Consider the following 23,637-nt stretch of genomic DNA (forward strand, 5'->3'; position numbering starts at 1 on the left):
CCGAAGGGAAAAAAAAGACTGGGAGCCGCAAAACCATTGCAACATTTAAAACAAATCCGACACTGCATATATTGTTTCTTACCTTAATGCTATATACAGGATCGTGCAGTTAGCTTCATCCCCCATATAGTAATTCATCCCCCATAGTAATTCATCCCCCATATAGTAATTCATCCCCCATAGTAATTCATCCCCCATATAGTAATTCATCCCCCATAGTAATTCATCCCCCATATAGTAATTCATCCCCCATATAGTAATTCATCCCCCATAGTAATTCATCCCCATATAGTAATTCATCCCCCATAGTAATTCATCCCCCATAGTAATTCATCCCCCATAGTAATTCATCCCCCCTATAGTAATTCATCCCCCATAGTAATTCATCCCCCATAGTAATTCATCCCCCATATAGTAATTAATTCCCCATATGGTCTCAATTCACTTACCTTTGCTCCGCGCGTTCCTCTTGCTGTGTTCCCGCGCTGTGTTCCGGTCTTCAGGGCGGACTGTGAGAGGAGAGGAGTTCGTCACGCTGCCCCGCCTACATCCTGGCTGCCCCGCCTACATCCTGACAGCCAATGTTCCACGCTCCGCGGGCCGGATTAAAAGAGTCCTGACTTTTGAGGCGGCCGCCCGAGAGGAGGGAGGGGAGCGGGCGCCCGGCACACAGAAGAGCCGCATGTGGCTTGCGATCCGCGGCTTGCCGACCACTGAAACCCTATTGCCTGTCACCTGGTGGGCAGTGTGCTCCGGAGCCGCAGCAAAGATGAAAAAGAGCCGCATGCGGCTCTGGAGCCGCGGGTTGCCGACACCCGGTCTAGAGAATTAACCAATATCCATTCTCGAGTGTTTTCCTCCATTTCAGATCCAGAGGCAGACTCGGGAACTCATAGTCTTCAGCCAGGAGACTGGGTGTTGGTGAAGAAATTCACGAGGAAAAATTCACTTGATCCCCGATTCGAAGGACCATTCCAAGTCCTGTTGACCACAGCTACATCAGTCAAGCTAGAAGGGAAAAACACCTGGATACACGCCTCCCATTGTAAGAAAGCCCTATCTCCTGAAGACAAGATTCTGCCTGCACCACGATGATTGTGTTGTATATCCTTTTCCTAATGAGTTTGATAGAAGCTCAGCACGTGGCTATCACCAAAACAGGTGTTCAACAGGTGGCCATCACTAGGATGAATGACACCTTCATATTCTGGTACAATTCATCCAACACATATGTGGCTGCATTCACCTTTGATTTTTGTAGTATGATACCCATATATTGCAATAGTCGTAGACCGGGTTGGGCACAGCGGGCTTGTCTGGCGATCAACTCGGATCAGATATACATATGTATAACGGATGATTTTTGGGGATCGAACTGTGCCCATTGGGGATCAGTGGGATGGAGTACTGGAGCAGGTTGGGGGTATCAACCATGGAGTGCCTTAAAAAGGAAAGATAAGGTGGGGAAGCCTCTCATTAAACGTATGTCCATCTGGAAGTCAGGGTGCAGTGATTGCAGAGAAAGACTCGTCTTAAACATTGAGAATCCCAGCCACGATGATGCAGGACTTTACTGCTTAGGCAGGCACTCACAGAAAGGTACACCTCAAGCAAAATTTTACCTTCACTGGGACTAGGAGGCCAAGCCCAACCCCTGAAAAACAACCCCACACCATAATCCCCCCTCCATTAAACTTTACACTTGGCACAATACAGTCAGGCAAGTACCGTTCTCCTGGCAACCGCCAAACCTACACACATACTGCCCCTTAAACCTGTCATCCCTGCTATAAAAGACATGATAGCAATAGCAAATCCTACTTTTGAAGAGACAATGGCGGCTGAAACCGGGTTCTCAGACACTAACCTGTGGCTTGAGTGGATGAGATTCAGTGCCAAACAACATAACAGAAGTAACTGCTATGTCTGTGGTAGTGCCAGGCCACATTTAGGGACAGTCCCTCTCCAGATCCCACAAGACAGTGAGGAATGTTTCCTCAGCCTGTTCACTAATACATCCACCAATCACTCTGCGTGTGAAACGTGGAAAGAGGAGTATCCTATAGTTACCAAAATCCTGAAGCCTGGAGAGGGCATCACTATATATCCCGGGAACTATACCTGTTACTCTAATTACCAGGGTAATGGAAGGTTCCTGGGTAATTTCCCCGAAGGATACTGCTCTACCTACAGTAGTGTCTCAGGGAAGTTAATACAAAACCAAACCCAGTCCCTTGGTGACATATACTGGATCTGCGGGGACCTAAAGATCAGGACCAGGCTAGAGGGAACCTGGACCGGTGAATGTGCCCTTGCAAAGGTCATTATGCCTCTCCATATCCTAACAGAAGATACCCCAGACACACATACTGACTCCGCATCTAGTCACAGGAGGAAGCGGACAGCTCCCTCCGGAAGTTTTGACCCTCATGTATACATAGATGCCATAGGGGTCCCAAGGGGGGTCCCTGATGAATTCAAAGCCAGGGACCAGGTAAAAGCTGGTTTTGAGTCTTTAACTGTTAACAAAAATGTGGATTGGATTAACTATATATACTATAACCAACAGAGGTTTGTGAATTACACCAGGGATGCCCTCCAGGGAATTGCTGACCAATTAGCTCCCACCTCCTATATGGCATTGCAGAACCGGGTGTCCTTAGACACGGTGTCAGCTGAGAAAGGAGGTGTCTGTAAAATGATAAAAAGAATGGGAACCTGTTGCACCTACATTCCTGACAATACTGGCCCAAATGGTAAGGTTACTCTGGCTATAAAGAAATTAGTAGATCTGTCAGTGGAGCTGAAGAAGAACTCAGGTATCACAGACCCGTTGGGATCAATATTTTAGCTGGATGAGTGGGTGGCAAAAAGTGCTTGCCCAAATAGGGGTAACGGTATTAATAATTCTAGTTCTTTTAGCTCTGATTGTATGTTGTATTCTACTATTTGTAAAGAAGTTAATAAGCAAGGCTGTAGACAACAGCACACCTACATTTCTCCATCAAGAAGAGGAGGACCCTTTTGTGATGGAAGAGGATAAACCCTTCACTCCTCTACGGTCCCTCCCGCAAACAGCAATTTCACAATTTTGTAGGGATAGCATCTGACTTCCTTATGTACAAAGTCTGTGGCAAGGGAGGTGATGAAATAGTCATCACCCGTCTAATGTACAGCATAAAAGAGTTCCAAGGTACATAAGGACAGATGAGCTAGGCTTTATAGGGACAGAGGAAAATAGTAATTTTAAGGGGGGACTGTGATGGATTTGGTAAAATGCCTATTCTGTTTCCTGTTTAAAATATACATTTTATATATATATATTTACTTTTATACTTTTTCATATTTTTAAATATATGTGTTGTATGTATATATTTTTGTCTGCTGGGCTTTGCAGTCCTCCTTAACTTGCTTGTTCAGAACGATGTTCTCAACCCCTCCCTTCGCACTGAGAGGATCTTACTTAGGCCTTGGATATGTGAGGGGGAGTGAAAAGATAACGGGCCTCAAGCTTCAAGTTTCTGCACTTCTCCTATATTTCAGCCAAGCAAAATGTGCCTTTTAGAATGTGACTGTATTTACATAATAGTGATGTATACTCTATTGTTTTCTATGTATAAAAGGTTAAGCACTGCCCTGCAATAAACAGAGATGAGGACGTGGTTATACTGCACAGTTGTCAGTGTGATTATTGTCCGGCCTGCACGTGCAAATCATTTCTCTAAAAATTAGGAACAGCAGCAGAAATCCTACCCTGAGCCCGATGGTGGTTCTCACGACCATTTTAAGATTATGCGTGTCTACCAGCGTGAGGTCATCACAGAGGATAAGGGGGACACTTTACATCTGGAGGAAAAGAAATTTAATCTCCAAACACGGAAAGGTTTCTTCACAGTGAGAGCTGTGAAAGTGTGGAATAGACTCCCTCAAGAGTTGGTTCTGGCCAGCTCAGTGGATTGCTTCAAAAAAGCCCAGGATTCTTTCTTAGATACACAGAATATAACTGGATACTAACATTTATAGGTAAAGTTGATCCATGGAATATCCGATTGCCTCTCGGGGGATCAGGAAGGAATTTTTTTCCCTGCAGGAGCAAATTGGATCATGCTTTGCTAGGTTTTTTGCCTTCCTCTGGATCAACTGTGGGTGTAGGATTATAACTTTTTTTTTTAATGGTTGAACTGGATGGACTTTTGTCTTTTTTCAGCCAGACTAACTATGTAACTAAACAGGTGTGTGTTTATTTATTGGCAATACCCCACAGCCAGGCAAAAGGTATTTTACACTCGTGTTGTTACTTGTACTCACAGTGATTTTATTCAACCAGATGTGTCAGAGGGGCTGAGGTTGTTCCTGTAGTTGAGGCGCAGTAAAGGGAACTCAAAATTGCCAAGCAGCTCCTTCGGGGGTGGTCCTACACATATATATATACATATAAAGGTTTTTAGTAGTATATTTCACTCTCTGAGCTTTGCTGAGTTTAGATCAGGGCAGACTGACCATTTGGGTACTCGGGCACTGCCGAGGTCCCAGGGTCAGTAGGGGGCCCCATGAGATGCCCTTAGTACCTTTCATAGGCTTTTTTGGGTGTGGTTTGAGTGTGGGTGAGGACACAGGGGCCCCATGATCCCCTATTGCCCGGGGGCCCCATGAGTTGTCAGTCCACCCCTGGTTTAGATGCATTCAGTTTAGTATTGTTTAGGGAAAATAGAATTCTGCACATCCAGAAGCAGACTGGATACATCTAAACGCATATAAACGCACGTAAACACATTTAAATGCAAGTACATTTCAGTGCAAATGAACTTAATCTGGAAAGCATAAAGTTTGTTTATATGTCTCAGATCATTTCTCCTGGGTTTAGATAAATCAAATTCAGGAATCTAGTATGAATGTAGCGTGCTGGTACCTGTGGCCAGGATCCCAGGTGCTCCAATCAGCTGCGACTTCTTAGCATGGCTCACAGGACTCACAGTCCTCCGCTGCTGTAAGCATGTATCTGCAAATCCAGCAGTTGGGGACAAATGTCCACCTCTGGACACAATCTGTGTTACCCCAGGTTCACACCTAAGCGTTTTCTGCAGTGTTTTGCAGAAGTGCACTACAGTCCATTTAACAAGATTTCCTATGGGACACGTTCACGTCTCCGCGTTTTCACCCGGTGCGTTTTTTGGAAAGGGTCAGGGACTGTTTTGAATGCAAAAAGTTGCATTTTTGGTTCTATAGAATTCAATGGAAAGAAAAGCAGAATAACATGTAGTACGTTTTTGCTGCGTCTGTGCCACGTTTTTGGTTCGTTTTGCATTTGAATCTGCCTAGCAACCAGAAAAAAACGCATCAAAAGCACGTGCAAAAATGCAAAACACACTGCAGAAATGGATAAAACACAAACTGCAAAGGTGTGAACCTAGTCTTAAGCCTGGGTTCACACATATGCGGTGCGGTGTATCGTATGAGATTCACACAGGAACCGCACCGCATTCCTGTGCAAATCACATTTTGTATGGCTCAAATCGCACCACATCTGCACCAAAGAGGTGCAGGACCCTTTTTTTGGTCCGCACTAGAATCGGATTGCATGAGTATTCACACCCATGCGATCCAATTCTGCACATCGCACTGCATTCTGCGAACCAATTTTCGGATGTTGTTAACATACACACCCGCAGCGGTTCACATGAATGGGGTGCGATTGTGATGCGGTGCGGAGTTCGCACAGAAACCACTGCGAATTCCGCACCGCATGAGTGTGAACCCAGGCTAAGGGTTGGACGTTTATCTCTAACCGCAGGGAGAGCCACAGACCCTGTCATTCAAGGCTGAGCAGCCCCGGCTGAACGGATCACCTGAGATCCTAGGAAAACGCATTGCATGTGACAGTTTGGATCATGTGAATGAGGCCTAGGATATGTACAGTAATATATGCAACAAATCACCTATAATATTTCTGTATGTGTATATTATTTTATTTCTTTACCGGGTTATTTTTTACTTTTTTCCTGCCTTTCCAAATCAGCACAATTTAAAATGCCTTTTTTTCATGTAACGATTTTTGTGCAATCGCTTTATAATAAATGAATACAAAGGGGGCATTACTTCGGGGCGTTGTTATTTTCCTGTCTCTGAATAGATAGAGCCAGCTTTGCCCATTGATGACATTTTAAATTCAGGGCCTTTTTTTTTTTTTTAATTCACAGGATCAGCAATGCGACTCCTGAACATGTAATGATCTCCATACAAGACTGTACAGAGAACATGGAGAGATATTGCTGTGAAATGACTGCGGTGATAAGTTGAGCGGATGTACTGAGCCTTGAGCTGCTGTACCCACAGAGCATGCACAGAAATCCTGTCCAAACCGGCTCCTACCGACTGCTCGCCTCTTCTACCAAAACAGCTGCCCCCACCCCCAGCAGCAGGAGAAAAGAGCACTGATTAGGGCCATGCATTGTGTATATAACCCCCTTGTATATACAGTGTAGAACACATTAAACACCTTTTCCTGGCCAGGATGATATATACAGTATATATAATTATTAACCAAAAGTTAATATGAAAAACATGTTTATGTGTAAGGACGGGGGGGGGGGGGGGGGGGGAAATCAAAGCTCTACAGGAAATATAACATAGAATAATTCGTAATCACACCCTATACAACCGCTAATGGTGGCCATACACTTTTCAATAAATGATCACTTTCCTTTCTGATCAATCTCTTCTCATAGGAATATAGTCGACAACCCATTTGATTGATATGACACACACAGAGAAATGGATTTCATTTGATACTTTCATAATTTACAGATCATAAATGATCAGTCACCTCTGTTTCCACCATGTGATCACAAATGTTGATCAATCAAATCATATTCATGAACAAAAGACCTTGGTGCTGCTCGGTGCTGAATGTTTTGATTGAATCACACATTGATCGGATAATAAAATCGAAGCATACACTTCAATTTTGTTATCCGATCTGGAAAGCATATGCTTCGATTTTATTATCCGATCTGGAAAGCATACACTGTGATTTAATTATCCGATCTGGAAAGCATACACTGCGATTTTATTATCCGATCTGGAAAGCATACACTGTGATTTTATTATCCGATCTGGAAAGCATACACTTCGATTTTATTATCCGATCTGGAAAGCATACACTTTGATTTTATTATCCGATCTGGAAAGCATACAATGCGATTTTATTATCTGATCTGGAAAGCATACACTTCGATTTTATTATCCGATCTGGAAAGCATACACTGCGATTTTATATCCGATATGGAAAGCATACACTTCCATGTTATTATGCGTTCTGGAAAGCATACACTTCGATTTTATTTTTCCGATCTGGAAAGCATACACTTCGATTTTATTTTTCCAATCTGGAAAGCATACACTTCGATTTTATTATTTGATGTAGGATTTGATGAAAACAATTTAATCTGATCTGATTGATTTAGGCTCGATTTAGATTGGATTCAATCAAACTGAGTTGGTTGACCAGTGTGGAAAATGATCAATTGCTTTGCATACGATTGTATTTCATTTGATGAGAATATCACATCACATGGTGGAAACAGAGATCTGATCGATCGAAATCCACTTCCCCATGTGTGGCATATCGATGGAATAGGTTGGCAATTATTGATCGATTATTCCTCTTGGAATAGATCAATCAGTAAATAAAATCATTAATCACAGTGGCTAAATGGTTAGCACTTCCACCTGGCAGTGCTAGGGTCATTAGTTCAAATCCCAACCACAGTACCACCTGCCTGGAGTTTGCATGTTCTCCTTGTGCAGGTTTCCTCTGGGTGCTCCGGTTTCCTCTCACACTCCAAAAGACATTTTTTTTTTGTTGAAAAATATACTTTATTTTTTACATAAGTATAAAAAAACAAGATACTTTAGTCGGGGTACACCTCAACCTGTACTGTGACGCAGCGCTTAATACACCACATAACATTACAGTTCCAATCGTACAATAAATACATTCACTCAGCGGTATGATGCCTAACGTGGTGTACACGCCAAATTCCCTGGACCATCACATCATGCATGACACCGCTTACCCCGAGACTGGTTGTGGCCCCCTAAGGTTCCACCAGAGTATCCTGGTAGTGCAATGTCAGATGTGCAGTACCTGGGTCAGACCCCTGTCCCACACATCCTACATGGTACCGCAACATAGCATGCAAAAACATTGCCGAAAAAGACAATTCAAACAAGCATCAGGTGTGTTGGGGGGGTAGGAAGGAGGGCTTGGTAGGTTAATTGGATCCTGTCTAAATTGGCCCTAGTATGTGTATGTATGAATGTGAGTTAGGGACCTTAGATTGTACGCCCCTTGAGGGTTAGGGACTGATATATATATATATATATATATATATATATATATATGTGTGTAAGGTGCTGTGTAAATTGACGGCGCTATATAAGTGCCTGTAATAAATAAATAATCGATACATGTATGGCTACCATAACGTGTTTAGAACTCGGAAATTGAATGTATTTTATTCTCCTAGATTGTAAGCTCCAAGGAGCAGGGCCTCCTAACCCTCTTGTATTGAACTGTATTGTTGCTGTATTGTCTCCCTTTATATTGTACAGCGCTGAGCAAACTGTTGGCGCGATATAAATCCTGTATAATAATAATAACATTCTACATAGAACACATGTGTCAGGTCCCCTCCTCCCAATCCCTGCAGTGCTGACGTTTCCGGCTCCGAGGTCCTCCCTGTGTGATGGAGGAGGAGCAGCTGATGTGAAAAACAACTCTGAACAACAGTACTGACACTGGAGAAAGAGCCAGATACACAGCACAAGCGAGATGTTCTTCCATCTATGGATCCTAATGCTGGGCTGCCGGCTCATCTGTGGCACGCCAGGTACCCTTTTTCTTTACACATATTTATTTACATCTGCATTCTTGGTTATTAGTACCTGATTTTAGTATTTTGATCAGTGTTAATGTTTTAGGATAATCCATATTGGGTATGGAGGACGGTGATTATTAATACACATAAAGGGAGTTGATCACCCCAATGCATCGCAGTCATTTTCAGTGCCAACTATGAGCAATGCATGCAGAGGTGCAGATCCATGCATACTGCAGCTGTACATTATTGCAGAGTATGGTATGCACACACGCAGTAGAAACACAATTCTGCATGATCGTGTATTGTATTTTATTATTTTGTGTATTATTTTTGTATTGCACACTGTTGATCGCCATTTAAGTTTTAACTCCTTCTTTCCAGCGTGTCACGCTAGTCACATGACCTTGTTTTTCTGTATGAGAAGAGGAGGTGCAGAACATTCGCCCTCCACCCATTCACTAGTGAATGGATTGGATGGGGCTGTTGTTGAGCTCTTTCTGTACTTCTTATTGGAGGAGAAGTTGAAGCTTTTGTCCCTGTTGCAGTACAATGGGGACTTTAAATGGCAAGCAGCACACCTAACCGCAAATTTCCTGCCCTATACTCTTGAAGAAAAGCTATATTACCTGTTTTTGTATATGTTCAGGCTGAACAAGCAGGTTAGCTATGTTTATAGAATACATGCTGCCTAGGAATGGAATTGACCCAGGTAGCTTTGGATATATCAGTCTCAGACGCTTTCAGCACAAAGTGTGGCTGTTATCGTCTTTCAGTTTGTTTTTTTATAGTTATGTAGTTGTTTACAGCAATGCAACATTTACCATTGTAGAGAAGTGGCGCACAAATTAAAGGAGCAATTACAGTAAAAAAAGATACATATAAAGTGATGGCAACAGGGGCTGATATATAAAATGTAGGGTATTACTTATGAAGGTTTCTGAATAATATGGTTGGGTGTCTGACCTCCTTTGGTGGTGCTAAAGCTGTGCAGGCAGGTGAGTAAGTGTTTAAGGGTGGTCCAGGTATTGTGGAGAACATGAGGAGGATGCATGGGTTATCAGTTGCACCAAAGTATAGGAAAGTAAGAAAAGAAAGGTTAACAACTGAAGATTGGTTAGGAACAGTGGGATGTTGGATGATAGGATAGTAGGGTTGGGTGGCAGAAAAACAGGCTGATATATAAAATGCAGGGTATCACGTAGGAAGGTTTCTGAACAATATGGTTGAGTGTCTGACCTCCTTTGGTGGTGCTAAAGCTGTGCAGGCAGGTAAGTGTTTAAGGGTGGTCCAGGTATTGTGGAGAACATGAGGAGGATGCATGGGTTATCAGTTGCACCAAAGTATAGGAAAGTAAGAAAAGAAAGGCTAACAACTGAAGATTGGTTAGGAACAGTGGGATGTTGGATGATGGGGTAGTAAAGTTGGATGGAAAAAAAACAGTGGCCAGAATATCCAGTGCCATGGCTCAATGGTATAGTTATTTCACAGGGACAGTAAAGGGTTCATATTATCCAACCAAGGATAACCATACTATATATTTACCATAATATCCAACCATATTTTGAGGAATTTAGAATGAGAGTCATTAAGTGAGTTTCTCGTGTGTATTCTAGTACCCATTACTCTCTGCTTGACCTTCATGAAGTTTAGAGTTGGTTGTTTCCATTGTGTTTGCCAAGGTTGTTATTTTCTTCAGCCTGTACAAATTTGGTCTTTTACGGCACTTCCAGGTTGGCCACCACGGCCATCATTAAATATTCAACAAAGTACGTGAGGGACCATAAAAAGCATTTGTTTTAATGGAATAAACTACTGTATGTAGCAGAGTCTTCTGCATAAGACGAGTGGTCACCATGTTACATATTTATCTTGAAAATTACATTTTTCTACATAAAGAACACTACCAGTGGATGTAGTGAACATTTATTTCTTCAGAGATTTCTAGCTCTTTATGGGGCAAGGAAATGTATCTATCCTGGATTATTTTTTAGGATGTTGCTCAGATAAAAGTTGCTAAAGTTCATATAGGTTTTATATTGGACCATGTGAAATGTGATAAGCTACACTCTGGGTATTTTCCTTGCTGAAGGGCTTGTTTTAAGTTCCAATACAAATAATTTGAGGAGATTGCAATTTAACAAAAAAAATTGCCTATATTATGTCAACCCTAACTTACATTCACAGGAATGTTTTCCTGAGCCCAGTCTAGTTCCTCAGCACATCATGGACCCGCTTGTCCCCTTCCCAAATTTCTCAGGCAGTAGGGGCTTTTTGTTTTGCAAAAAAAATTTGATTTCAAAACTTCTACACCCTCCATCTACGGATCCTTGTATATCAGTTTCACAGACAGAAGTTCCTATCAAGCATCAGCCCTAACTCGTGTAAACAGTCATGAAGCAAGACTCAAGGTTCTTGGCTGCAACTGCATTGGCACTGCGCACAGGAGAACTGGTTTTTCTCTGAACTGCCTCTCCCTATTTGCTGCGCCAAAGAGTTTTCCAGGGCAGCTGTGACTTATCTTTAGCACAGCTGAAGCAGCAAGCCACATTTACTTCCCTACAGAATCTGCAATATTAAGGCAGTAGAGTTACCCCAATTATGGCACTAATGGGGGAATGGGAGGGAGGGGGAAAGGTCATTCTCCATACTATATTACGTACATGATCTGGTGCTTCTGGATGTCTTATTTTTTTCTTTAATTAGAAGCCACAACTTTTATAGCTGAACTCCAGGTACACAAAATGTATTTTTATATGTTTCTCAATAGCCAGAAAGGATATAAATCCATTTTGCAAACCAAGGTTTTACTTTGTAAAAGTAGTAGTGACATCATGGTGCTGTACATGGTCTGTGCTGAGAGCAGGCCCATGAGAGAGAACAGAGCAGGCCCATCCACTACAGTCTGACTGCAGAAAGCTACAGCAGGGGGCAGAGACAAGACCAGTCACTTTGCATATGGAGTGAGACCAGCAGTGACTGGTCTTTATTACAGGAAGCTCCTGCACAGTGCAAACTTTCATGATCTTTTACTGGTAAAATCTGGAAAGCAATGCACAAAGCACACCAAGATTCAAGAACATATTTGCTTATGCCAGAGTTCAGCTTTAAAATTCACACTTAACCTGTAATCATCTCAAATTGGTTACATCGCTGACATAAATCAGGATTTCAGCAAACCTTACAATCGGGCAGTGTAGGAAAAGTCAAGTTCAAGTTGAATTATTTAAGAAGGCCCTCTTAAATAGAAGGTATTTCTGTGCCTCATTCCACACACATCCAAAAAAATAAAATTGTTCCTCATTTCAAGATAGTGGGTGGAATCATGTAAATCATTGCTTTAGATTCCATTGGCCAGAAGCACATCCCTAAACACAAAGTATAGTGCAAACAGAGCCTGATATTGTAGAGCCATTTATTCCAAAAACTACATACAGCTGTTTTGTTGTGTTAGGCGCCATGCAAACTAGCGTTTATTTTAAGCTCGAAAACCGCTGGATAAAAAAACTCTAGTAATAGTGGTTTTTAATAGCGTCCAGAAGCATTTGAACAGTACATGTAAAGGAAAAAAAAAAGCTAGAAAAAAAGCGGTTATGAGTGTTTTGGTAGCGTTTAGCGTTTTTTTTTTTCTGCTGGAAAAACACTCAAAAAAACTACAAAAACAATTTTTTTCTGATTCTAGACGCTGAAGCTCAAAAAGTGCTAATAGCTTAAAATAGTGTGCATGGACACACAAGATAACTATTTAGCTTCTTAGAGCAGAAAAAAATGCTAATAATTTCTAGGAGCTTAAAAAAAAACACTATTGTGCACAGAGCCTTAAGCCCTGTATACACAATAAGAATATCAGATGAATGATCTGGTTGTTTTTTTTGCATTCTAGTCTCATCAAAAATGAAGAGGGTACTAAACTTACAAAAGAAAAGAATTTCTAAAGTGATGTCATGTATTGTATTTTTGGACGACTACTGTACTGATTAAACGAAAATCGAGAAATTTTCACGCTTGTCCCTTCGGATATTGTCGAATGAATTGTGATCGGCTCTCGAAAGCTGTGTACTAATGATCAGATTATCGGTCGGTCCTCTTACGAAAATTTTTGTACAATTTTCTTATCGTGTGTACAGGCCATTAGAGTGTACATAAGCAGCTAATGTCTCCCATGTCTTTGGTATTTGCCTCTCATATTAAGTCTGGCATGGCACTAACTATATTGTCTTTATGATTTACAGCACCATCAAACGATATTCCAGAGGAAACGCCAGCACCACAGATGACACAGAATCCAGAGGACTCAACAACTCTCTCCAATGAACCAGTGCAACCTCCAGAGAAAGTCAATGTGGCACAGCCTGTGATCAGTATCAGTGAGAGAGTCCAGGTCAAGCCTCGTGAGAAGAAGGACCTTGGCACATTAGGTAGACATTTCTTCTAAAATCACTCCAAAACACAGTTACTCTGACTTACTGCATTTTGATATTTGAATTATTACATAGGCGAATGGAGTAATCCCATGAATAGAGATATGAGGGTTTATGAGACATAATGATACAATCATTCATTTTATAAAACATTGACTAACAGCATAGTTTATATAACAATCTATTTACTAGCTGGTAATAGGCGTTCTGCCTAAAATTAACAATATACAGTAAAAAATGGTCATGTTCACCATTACCTTGATCCAGTATAAGAATTTGTCATGTGTAGTTTATTATACAATCAGGCAAGTCTTTGGATCAGTGGTATTAGGTCTTCAGTTAGAAACTGGGGGCACACTGCTCTAGCTAGGCTCACTGGGAATATATCCCTCTGCTGTGTCTCAGGGTGCCAATCTGATCTAACAGTGAAGAAAGGGCAAACCCAGATACTCCTGCGCTTAGGGATTATTTATTTATTACAGATACTTGTATAGCGCCGTCAATTTACACAGCACTTTACATATATATTGTACATTCACATCAGTCCCTAACCCTCAAGGGGGCGTACAATCTAAGGTCCCTAACTTACATTCATACATACACATACTATGGACTTTGTATAGAGATGACCTCACGGATTTCTTGGTATATGCACGCCTTGCTGCCCTCAAAAGACTGGGGAAGTCCAAATATACTGAATAGAGAAAAACAAACAGAGGGCGCACCGGCCTAGTGCATTACCTTAAAAAATGTATTCATTAAATGATAAAATTAGGTATTGTACTCACAAAGGCTCTGAGGAAGAGGCAAGTCCTCGAAATGCGTCAGCCTGTTGGAGGTCCAGAGTTCCCATTACGGACACTTCGTGCACATTGGACAGAGCTGTTCTTTCACAATGTGCCTTTGACTGTATTGTCATTTTGTGAGTACAATATCTAATTTTATTATTTCATAAATACATTTTTAAGGTAATGCACTAGGCCGGTGCACCCTCTGTTTTTCTCTATTCTGCCAATCTGGACTGCAGCCAATTGTACAGGGAAAGGGAAGGAGGATGACGGCACTCCTAAAAAGCAAAATGATTATGATCAAGCGCAGATTGGGTTAATTGATGTTAATTGATGTGATGTTCCCTGTTTGGGGAGTTGTTGGTGTTATTTTTTAGGCCATATAACTGAATAAATTGCACGAGATTATTTTATTTTATCAGGAGTGCCGTCATCCTCCTTTCCTTAATTCTGTCTACAGTACTCAGCAAGAGCCTCTCTAACCCAGATTTGTTTAAGCTGGTCATAGATGGAATTTCCAACAACAATTCTTTGGAATGACAAACAAATGTTCTGAGAATTTTCACATGAATTTTCCTAAGATTTCATTTGATTTTTCAATGAATAGACTTTACCAAACGAAAACCACATAAACGGTTAGAAATTTGTTCATTTGAGAAAATGTTTCTATCCTGCTCCTTTGAGTGTTCTCATTACTGCGGTCGTTAATGAATATCAGTTTGACCCACTAATGATTAGAAAAATGACCAGACTTTCTTAGAACCTTATTTTCCCCAAAAACATTTCTTTGAAATGCCTTCCATCTATGGCAAGCTTTACAGAACTCCAAGTGACTGGAGTCAGCATATGCAAGGATGTTGAGCACTTCAGTTGAAACCGTTAATGAGAAAAAAAAGGGCATAATCCTGTTGCCCTTGAATTCCATTGCAGCTCCTTAAAAAAATTTAAAAAATTCTACGCCGTTTTTCTCTAAATAGACTGATGTAATCAACAATGATTTGTAGACACCTGCCATATAGGACTGAGCTCCTTGGGTTCTAAACATCTGCGCTCATAGGGTTTGTTATTAGAAAAGAGGGAACATGCCAGCGACTTAGCTAGATATAGTTACATAGTTAGTCTGGCTGAAAAAGACAAAAGTCCATCCAGTTCAACCATTAAAAAAACAAAAAAAACAAAACAAAATTATAATCCTATACCCACAGTTGATCCAGAGGAAGGCAAAAACCCCAGCAAAGCATAATCCAATTTGCTCCTGCAGGGGAAAAAAACTCCTTCCTGATCCCCCGAGAGGCAATCGGATATTCCCTGGATCAAATTTACCTATAAATGTTAGTATCCAGTTATATAGCACATTTGTAAGACAAAACAAAGCAATTTTATGCTCTGGATTCTCACAATGATATTCCTTCTATAATTTTTTTTTTTAAACTTTCACTTCACAGGTTATGTCCTTGGGATCCTAATGGTGGTGATAATTATAGCCATTGGCAGTGGCATTGTGGTTGGATACGTATACAAGAGGTCAGTAGTCTGCTTGCAATGGGTAATGGATTGATCTGCATTGTCTGTTTAAGATCGCTCATGAAGTCTGTATTACTTGAAGTATGGAAGTGATCATTCCTCTATTATATTTTTTTTCCTGTAGGGGTAGAGATCTGAAAAAGCAGCATGAGCAGCAATTGGAAGAAAGGCGGCAACAGAGGATCAACTTACCGCTCTCTGCTTTCTTGAATCCAACATGTGACATTATAGACGAGAACCCAACAGAGGTATCCTCCAATCACACCCCCAATACAGTACAAGAGGGTGTTGTACCCCTAATAAGCAGTGCTGGTACCCCAGGAGCATGAAGGAAGGCACAACCCTATGTGGACATCAGTGTGGATCAACAGTACTCCTTTGTTGTGGAAATGCCATTTTATCATGCTGTGGCACAGGCCGAGTGGACTATCGAAGGAGCGTTGTATTCATTACCTACATTATCTCATTTGGATAGAATGGGCATGGATTTCTACATATCTGGTGCAAACTGATCAGTTGGTCAGTGTTTTTGCTTCCAAAACCAAGAAATGATTACTGTAATTGCCCTTTAGCTCCTTTATCCTGATGTGGGGTTTCGTACAATCCAAGTGGTGGAAGTTGGCTGCCAGTGGCAGCTTCTGTATTGCTAAAGATGAAGTCATGTAGATGCCAAGAAATAAGTATAAAGCTTTCTTGGTAATCGACTGCAGGCTATGATAGAGGTGGATACTGTGCTCTACCACATCCTTTGTCTTGGGTGTGTACAGTGAAGCCCATCTGGTAACCTGCAGTACAAGTTTCTTCCTAAAACATATGTCACAATCTTTTCTGAGACCAGGGTTCTTCCTCTTATGTGTGCTGCTAAGGTTTTTAAATGGACAGAGACGGATGTACAAATTGTAAGAAAATTGTTTATTGGCTTTTTTTTTTGTACATGAATGTTGCATTTCTATAAATAAAGCATTATCAGGCAGCGCCTGATGATTAAAACCAGTCTTGTGTGAATCCAGTGGAGTTAGCGGTGAATGATCAACAAATTTAAAATATAGAAAGCAAGCAAATTGCAATGACCTCTGTCAACCACATATATTTCATTGTTCCTTTTTGTATTCAAAACACAAATAGCACAGCGGGGCCAGGCTTATAGGCTTCATTCACAGTGGTTTCCAAACTGCGGCCAGATTTGGCCCTTTGCTCGCCTTTATCCAGCCCTTGGGGCCCTATTCCTCCCACTGATATGACACACTATTCTGCCAACTGATGCCAACAATGGGGCACCATTTTCCCCACTGACACCAAAGATAGGGCTCTATTCCTCCCTCTAATACCAAACGTCGCAAGGATTACTCCCGTTGATGCCAGGAAAATTTCCACTCCCACTAACCACAGTCCAGCCCCCTAAAGACTGAAGGACAATAAATGGACCCTTTGTTTAGAAAGATTGGAGACCCTTGCCATAGGCGCATTCAGATATCCTACGTGAATTGCAGACATATTTTCATGCCTGGGAGAGACACCTGCAGCATACAGCCTCACATAGTAATGAACAGGTATAGCCCACGATTGCATAAACTCATGCACAAGGAGAAATCCTAGAATACACAAAACCACATTCCAGGCTTTTCACCTGTCAGTTAATTTACACAATTATGGCATATACCTAGCCTACAGCCATTTATTACTATGGCGGCTATATGCCACAGCTGGTAAGGAAATACACCCATGCCGAATGCCTAAATGCATCCACATGCATGAGACTCTAGAGCAAAGCCAAATACAGAAACTCCAGACATCATCTAGTCCTGCCCTTAAGTAGGATGGCAACTTAAGAGATTGTAACCATTGCAGCCATTGCCAAAAGTAAAAGGGACCCACAACTACTGATAGAGACATTTCACAGGTAAGAATCTGAATTCTAATGCTGGTGTTAAAATGGAAGTATGAGGAAACCACTACCCGCACACTTAGCTTTTGGGGAATATATGTAGCCAAGCACTTTGTGAACTGACGCCATTTTAATATTTTATAGCTGATGTACAGCTAACAGAGTCATGAGATTAATTTTAATTTACCTTTAAATTTAACACGTTCAGTGTTGGGTGACTGAGCTGCTGTCAGACATGTGACTAATCAAAGAGAAGAAAAGCAGCAGATCTTCCAGTGGCTGCCTCCTCAGATGTGACGGGAAGTGGGGGGAACAGCAAAGAACGGCTTTAACAACTAAGCAATGGACACTCCTGGAAGTTTCAGATACCAGTTAGATTTTTAGCACCAATCAAGCGCTAGATAATCGACAATTGTCCTGCAAGTATGTACTTTTTTTTTTAGCTTAACTGATAGCTGAGATTATTTTATTCAATGTAATTTAGGTGTCTTTTTAACCCCTTACATTCAACAAGAGGCAGGGTAAGTGGTGCTACTGTGGGCTGGCACTTGCTGGAAAAATTCCTAACTCGCGTTCCAATGACCAAACAGGAAGGGGAGTCACCCCAACAAAGTCACAGACGGCAATTAAAAAAAAAAAAAAAAAAAAAAGCTGACAGGTTTTAAGCCTTTCCTAATCTATCCAAAACAATTTTTTCTGAAGCTCCAAGTTAATGAAAACTCCAAATGCCCTCCTGACAGAGCTGCCTTTCAGGAAACTCCTACATCTTAAAAAGACGCAACCATTCCATAGCTCACCTAGAGTGCCACCTGCTGGTGAATCAGACACATGCACTGTAAGACAACCACGTTTTAGAGTGAACCGCAGGTCAAGGGTTCAATTTACTAAAGTTCAATGGAAAGAGATTCCTCTGTGAATGGAGGATCTAATAGGAGTTTGTTAAAAATGGAAATTCCCTTTAAATGAACACACATATTAAAGTGTATCTAAACCCAAAAACTTAATATATTGCCATTGGTCCTAAAATGAGGTGGTTTATTTTTTTTCTACCTATTTTACTTAATTTTTTACCCAGTAATCTTGTTAATGACACACTTTCTGTCCCTTACTGCAACACTAATTTCTCCACTGTACCTATGGGACAACCACGGTTGCCATACAGGCTAAACGTCAGACATGACTGTCTTGGCTCATCTCCATAACACGCTGGTTTCATGGAAAAGGTAGTTTACAAAAGAAAGGTCATTTTTGCTCTCTGTTCAGGACACAGGAACTGACCAGTGCATGCATTTTGGCAGGATCAATTGGTATTTTCTGTACATGCAGGGCCAACAAAAGTGAATGCAATCACCACATCTATGCATGGGCATGTTGCAATACATTACATTTTTGGGTTATAGGCTTTAAAACTCTCTAAGGCTTCATGTACATTGGCATGACAACAGCTCCCAAACCCAATGACAACAGCTCCCAAACCCAACTCCATAAGAGCCTACAGTGGACATAAAAAAAATCTACACACCCCTGTTAAAATGCCAGGTTTCTGTGATGTAAAAAAAATGAGACAAAGATACCGTATTTGCCGGCGTATAAGACGACTGGGCGTATAAGACGACCCCCCTACTTTTCCTGCTAAAATGTAGTGTTTGGGCTATACTCGCCGTATAAGACTACCCCTCTTCCAATGCACACCAGTGGGAGGAATAGTGCCCCATCATTGATGTCAGTGGGAGAAATAGTGCCCCATCATTGGTATCAGTGGGAGGAATAGGTGCCCCATCATTGGTATCAGTGGCAGGAATAGTGCCCCATCATTGGTATCAGTGGCAGGAATAGTGCCCCATCATTGGTGTCAGTGGGAGGAATGGTGTCCCATCATTGGTGTCAGTGAGGGGTGGAATAGTGCCCCATCATTGGTGTCAGTGGGGGGAGGAATAGTGCCCCATCGTTGGTGTCAGTGGGGGGGAGGAATAGTGCCCCATCGTTGGTGTCAGTGGGGGGGAGGAATAGTGCCCCATCGTTGGTGTCAGTGGGAGGAATAGTGCCCCATCGTTGGTATCAGTGGGAGGAATAGTGCCCCATCATTGGTATCAGTGACACCAATGATGGGGCACTATTCCTCCCACTGAGACTTGCTGACCCTGTTCTCGTATGGTGCTGCTGCAGCCAGCATATGTGGTTGCAGCAGCACCTCTACACAGAGCACTTACCTGCTGCTCCGGCACTCAATTTTCGCGGGGCCGCTCGGCTCCGCCCCCTCGCCGGTGATTGGCCGCCTGTGTGCCTTTCCTGAGCTACAGTTCTGGCGGCCAATCACCGGTGAGGAGGCGGAGCCGCGCAGCCGCACGAACATCCAGTGGCCAAACTGAAGGAGACGCCGCGCTTCCTGGACCGGATCGTCGTGGGACTGGATCCAGGTAAGAGACGTCAGCCCCTGCAAACCCCTGTACTTAATGCCGCAGCCCCCCTAACATGTGTACCGGCGTATAAGACGACCCCCGACTTTTGAGAAGATTTTCAAGGGTCAAAAAGTCGTCTTATACGCCGGCAAATACGGTAAATCATTTCAGAATTTTTTCCACCTTTAATGTGACCTATAAACTGTGCAACTCAATTTAAAAACAAAACTGAAATATTTTGGGGGTGGGGGGAAGGGAAACATAAAAAACTAAAATAATGTGGTGGTATAAGTGTGCACACCCTCTTATAACTGGGGATGTAGCTGTGTTCAGAATTAAGCAATCACATTCAAAATCCTGTTAAACAGGAGTCAGTACACACCTGCCATCATTAAAAGTGTCTCTGATTAACCCCAAATAAAGTTCCACTGTTCTAGTAGTTCTTTCCTGACATTTTCTTAGTTGCATCCTACAGCAAAAGCCATGGTCCGCAGACAGTTTTCAAAGCATCAGAGGGATCTCATTGTTAAAAAGGTATTAGTCAGGAGAAGGGTACAAAAGAATTTCCATTAGCCATTAGATATACCATGGAACACATTGAAGACAGTCATCATCAAGTGGAGAAAATATGGTGCAACAGTGACACTACTAAGAATTGGACGTCCCTTCAAAATTGATAAAAAAAACAAGAAGAAAACTGGTCTGGGAGGCTGCCAATAGGCCTACAGCAACATTAAAGGAGCTGCAGGAATATCTGGCAAGTACTGGCTGTGTGGTACATGTGACAACAATATCCCATATTCTTCATATGTCTGGGCTATGAGGTAGAGTGGCAAGACAGAAGCCTTTTCTCACGAAGAAAAAAATCCAAGCCCAGCTAAATTTTGCAAAAACACATCTGAAGCTCCCAAAAGCATGTGGGAAAATGTGTTATGGTCTGAAGAAACCAAGGTTGAACTTTTTGGCCATAATTCCAAAAGATGTTTGCCGCAAAAACAACACTGCACATCACCAAAAGAACACCATACCCACAGTGAAGAATGGTGGTGGCAGCATCATGCTTTGAGGCCGTTTTTCTTCAGCTGGAACTGGGGCCTTAGTCAAGGTAGAGGGAATTATGAACAGTTCCAAATACCAGTCAATATTGGCACAAAACCTTCAGGCTTCTGCTAGAAAGCTGAACATGAAGAGGAACTTCATCTTTCAGCATGACAACGACCCAAAGCATACATCCAAATCAACAAAGGAATGGCTTCACTAAAAGAAGATTAAAGTTTTGGAATGGCCCAGCCAGAGCCCAGACCTGAATCTGATCGAAAATCTGTGGGGTGATCTGAAGAGGGCTGTGCACAGGAGATACCCTCACAATCTGACAGATTTGGAGTGTTTTTGCAAGGAAGAGTGGGCAAATATTGCCAAATCAAGATGTGCCATGCTGATAGACTCATACCCAAAAAGAGTGCTGGAGTCAAATCAAAAGGTGCTTCAACAAAAGTATTAGTTTAAGGGTGTGCACACTTATGCAACCATATTATATTAGTTTTTTTATTTTTACTTCCCTCCACCTAAAAGATTTCAGTTTGTTGTACAAGTGAGTTGTACAGTTTATAGGTGGAAATAGTTCTGAAATGTTTTATCTGTCTCATTTTTTTACATTACAGAAACCTGACATTTTAACAGGGGTGTGTAGACTTTGTATATCCATTGTAAGTGTCCATGTACACATAGGCTTTTAGCAGAGTTTAGGAGCTGCTGTGTTTAAGTAAGGTTAAACCTCCCTCTCCTGAACACATTAGAATCGTGTTCTGGACAGGAACAATTTGACCGCCGGCCGTTGAAAACCGTAAAGCACGACAAAAACGTGTAAACGTGGTTCCACGTGTTTTGCATTTTCCCATGGTCAGGGTAAGCTAGTGTACATGTAGCCCAAATAATAAACAACTCTACAGACAGTAAATTTGCAAACTTTTTTTATGAAAGCCTTGTCAAGACTTGGCAAGTTATGGCCCCCTCAAGGACTATATGTCTTTGGTCAATGACCCAGACAGACAATCACATATCTCCCGCTGTCAAAGCCCAGTCTGAAACAAAGATTAAATTTATCATAAAAAAAAAAAGTACAATTTGTAAATGTCATATAAACCTGTACTGTATCTAACAACAAAAGGGCAGCATATGCCCTCACTGCAAATATGCATAAATCTGATAGTCTAGATCAGGGGTGGCCAACCTGCGGCTCTCCAGCTGCTGCAGGACTACAAGTTCCATCATGCCTCTGCAAGTCAGTAACTTCCCATCTTTGCAATGCCTCACGGGAAATGTAGTTCCACAACAGCTGGAGAGCCACAGGTTAGCCACCTCTGGTCTAGATAAATGCAGTTCGTGTCCAGCTGCCAAAAACTTCTAAATAGATGGTAGCAAAAATATTAAGTCACGATTCAGGAAAAATTGGTGTCCTAAAAATACACCATACACAGTATATACACTAAGGAGAAAAGTGCAGTCCAAATGCTTACATAATCAACTATCAGAAATGTGAAATTCCAGTTTTCATGTAAAAAATACAGCAGTTTCTCCACAATGGAGTACAAGTGCTAAGATAAAAGTGGTTACAAAATCACATTATGTTCCAAGAACTGGAACGAAATCTTTTACTGGAATAAATATGAGACAGGCTTCCACCACTTGGTACTCTTCTGTGTGGTAGAGTAATTCAAGTTTTGATCTATGTATGTAACTGAAAAGAGGCTCATAGCATGGAAAGCTATAAGCAATATGGACACTATGCAGCCTTTTAAACACTTCTATGATCTGCTGTGGTTCTAAAATATACATATATGTAGCATAGAAACCCCTGATATATCCTTTATCTAATAGGGTCTACCAAGACTGGAGAAATGTGTGCACTTTTGTGTTACAAAGTCATTTTTCCCTAACACACAAGTTCACAGCTTTCTATACAAACTTATGACCTATAGTGAAATGGTCCAGTTCAGAGCAGTGTGATCTTCTACCACCAGTGAACAGATGTAATGGTTTCCAATGTGATTGCTGGAATGCTTTTGCAGATATGAACTGGTGGGTGCTTCCAGCTCTCTTCCTCATCTCTGCTCAGGAATGTGATCTTCTTCACCTTGTGGAGAGTTATCTTGCTTCAGACCATGCTGCAACCTCAGTTTAGTCTCCATCATTTCTAGTTCAGAAGGTAGTGGAATTGCCAGGTCCCCCAGAAACAGAGACAGGGCTGAAAAGGTATCATGTAAATAAGAGAAGTCTGGCCTAGGGTGTAAAAGGAGAAATATTTTAGGGTTAACAATTCATAACCTTCAACTAATACAGTTAAGGCCCCTCACACATGGGGCAGTCTAACTGCAGTACATTTTTGTACGCCCAGGAGGTACAGGTGCAGCATGGAGCCCTGGTGCAGGCAGCCTGCCAAGGACTATAGAAGGCTGCAGTTGGACAAAACTGAACGTTGCACCCAGTGGTAATGGCATTTAGAGCCCTGTGCATTCTGAGACCTTTGCCCCCCCCTCCCCCATAGACTCATCGCTCGGAATTCCAGCACCGGCCTTCTCCAGCCCACAATGGGCTCACAACAGAATGCTGCAAGGACTGGCCCAACATTATTATGTTGTGCCGGTTCTTTGCAGGTTTCAGGGCTTGCCCACTGCCAAGGGCAGAAGAAAACTTTTCTTTTCATGTCAGTGAACTAAAAAAAAAATCTCTGGGGACATACCT

The 23,637-nt window shown here is 41.9% G+C and overlaps 2 protein-coding genes and 1 pseudogene across 5 annotated transcripts in view; 2 read left to right on the forward strand and 1 right to left on the reverse strand.

Annotated features, from left to right (window-relative positions):
• The first annotated feature begins 1,091 nt into the window (after nt 1-1,091).
• LOC149445958 (uncharacterized) lies at nt 1,092-2,213 on the forward strand (annotated as a pseudogene).
• Nucleotides 2,214-8,732: 6,519 nt separating this feature from the next.
• PIK3IP1 (phosphoinositide-3-kinase interacting protein 1) lies at nt 8,733-16,605 on the forward strand. Its single transcript, XM_089653277.1, has 4 exons — nt 8,733-8,891; nt 13,112-13,297; nt 15,534-15,612; nt 15,737-16,605. The coding sequence occupies exons 1-4, from the start codon at nt 8,834-8,836 to the stop codon at nt 15,939-15,941; spliced, it is 528 nt and encodes a 175-aa protein (XP_089509403.1). The 5' UTR covers nt 8,733-8,833; the 3' UTR covers nt 15,942-16,605.
• Nucleotides 16,504-23,637, reverse strand: part of LIMK2 (LIM domain kinase 2) — a 76,949-nt gene continuing 69,815 nt past the window's right edge. For all 4 annotated transcript variants that reach the window (XM_089653275.1, XM_089653273.1, XM_089653274.1 and 1 more), the window contains one exon: nt 16,504-23,175. In XM_089653275.1, the coding sequence (XP_089509401.1) occupies nt 22,998-23,175 (178 nt within the window). In that variant the 3' untranslated portion in view covers nt 16,504-22,997. The remainder of the gene's footprint in view (nt 23,176-23,637) is intronic.

The sequence above is a fragment of the Staurois parvus genome, unplaced genomic scaffold (genome assembly GCF_062004578.1).
Source record: "Staurois parvus isolate SC_StPar_1 unplaced genomic scaffold, SC_StPar_1.0 ptg000704l, whole genome shotgun sequence".
Classification (NCBI taxonomy): Eukaryota; Metazoa; Chordata; class Amphibia; order Anura; family Ranidae; genus Staurois; species Staurois parvus.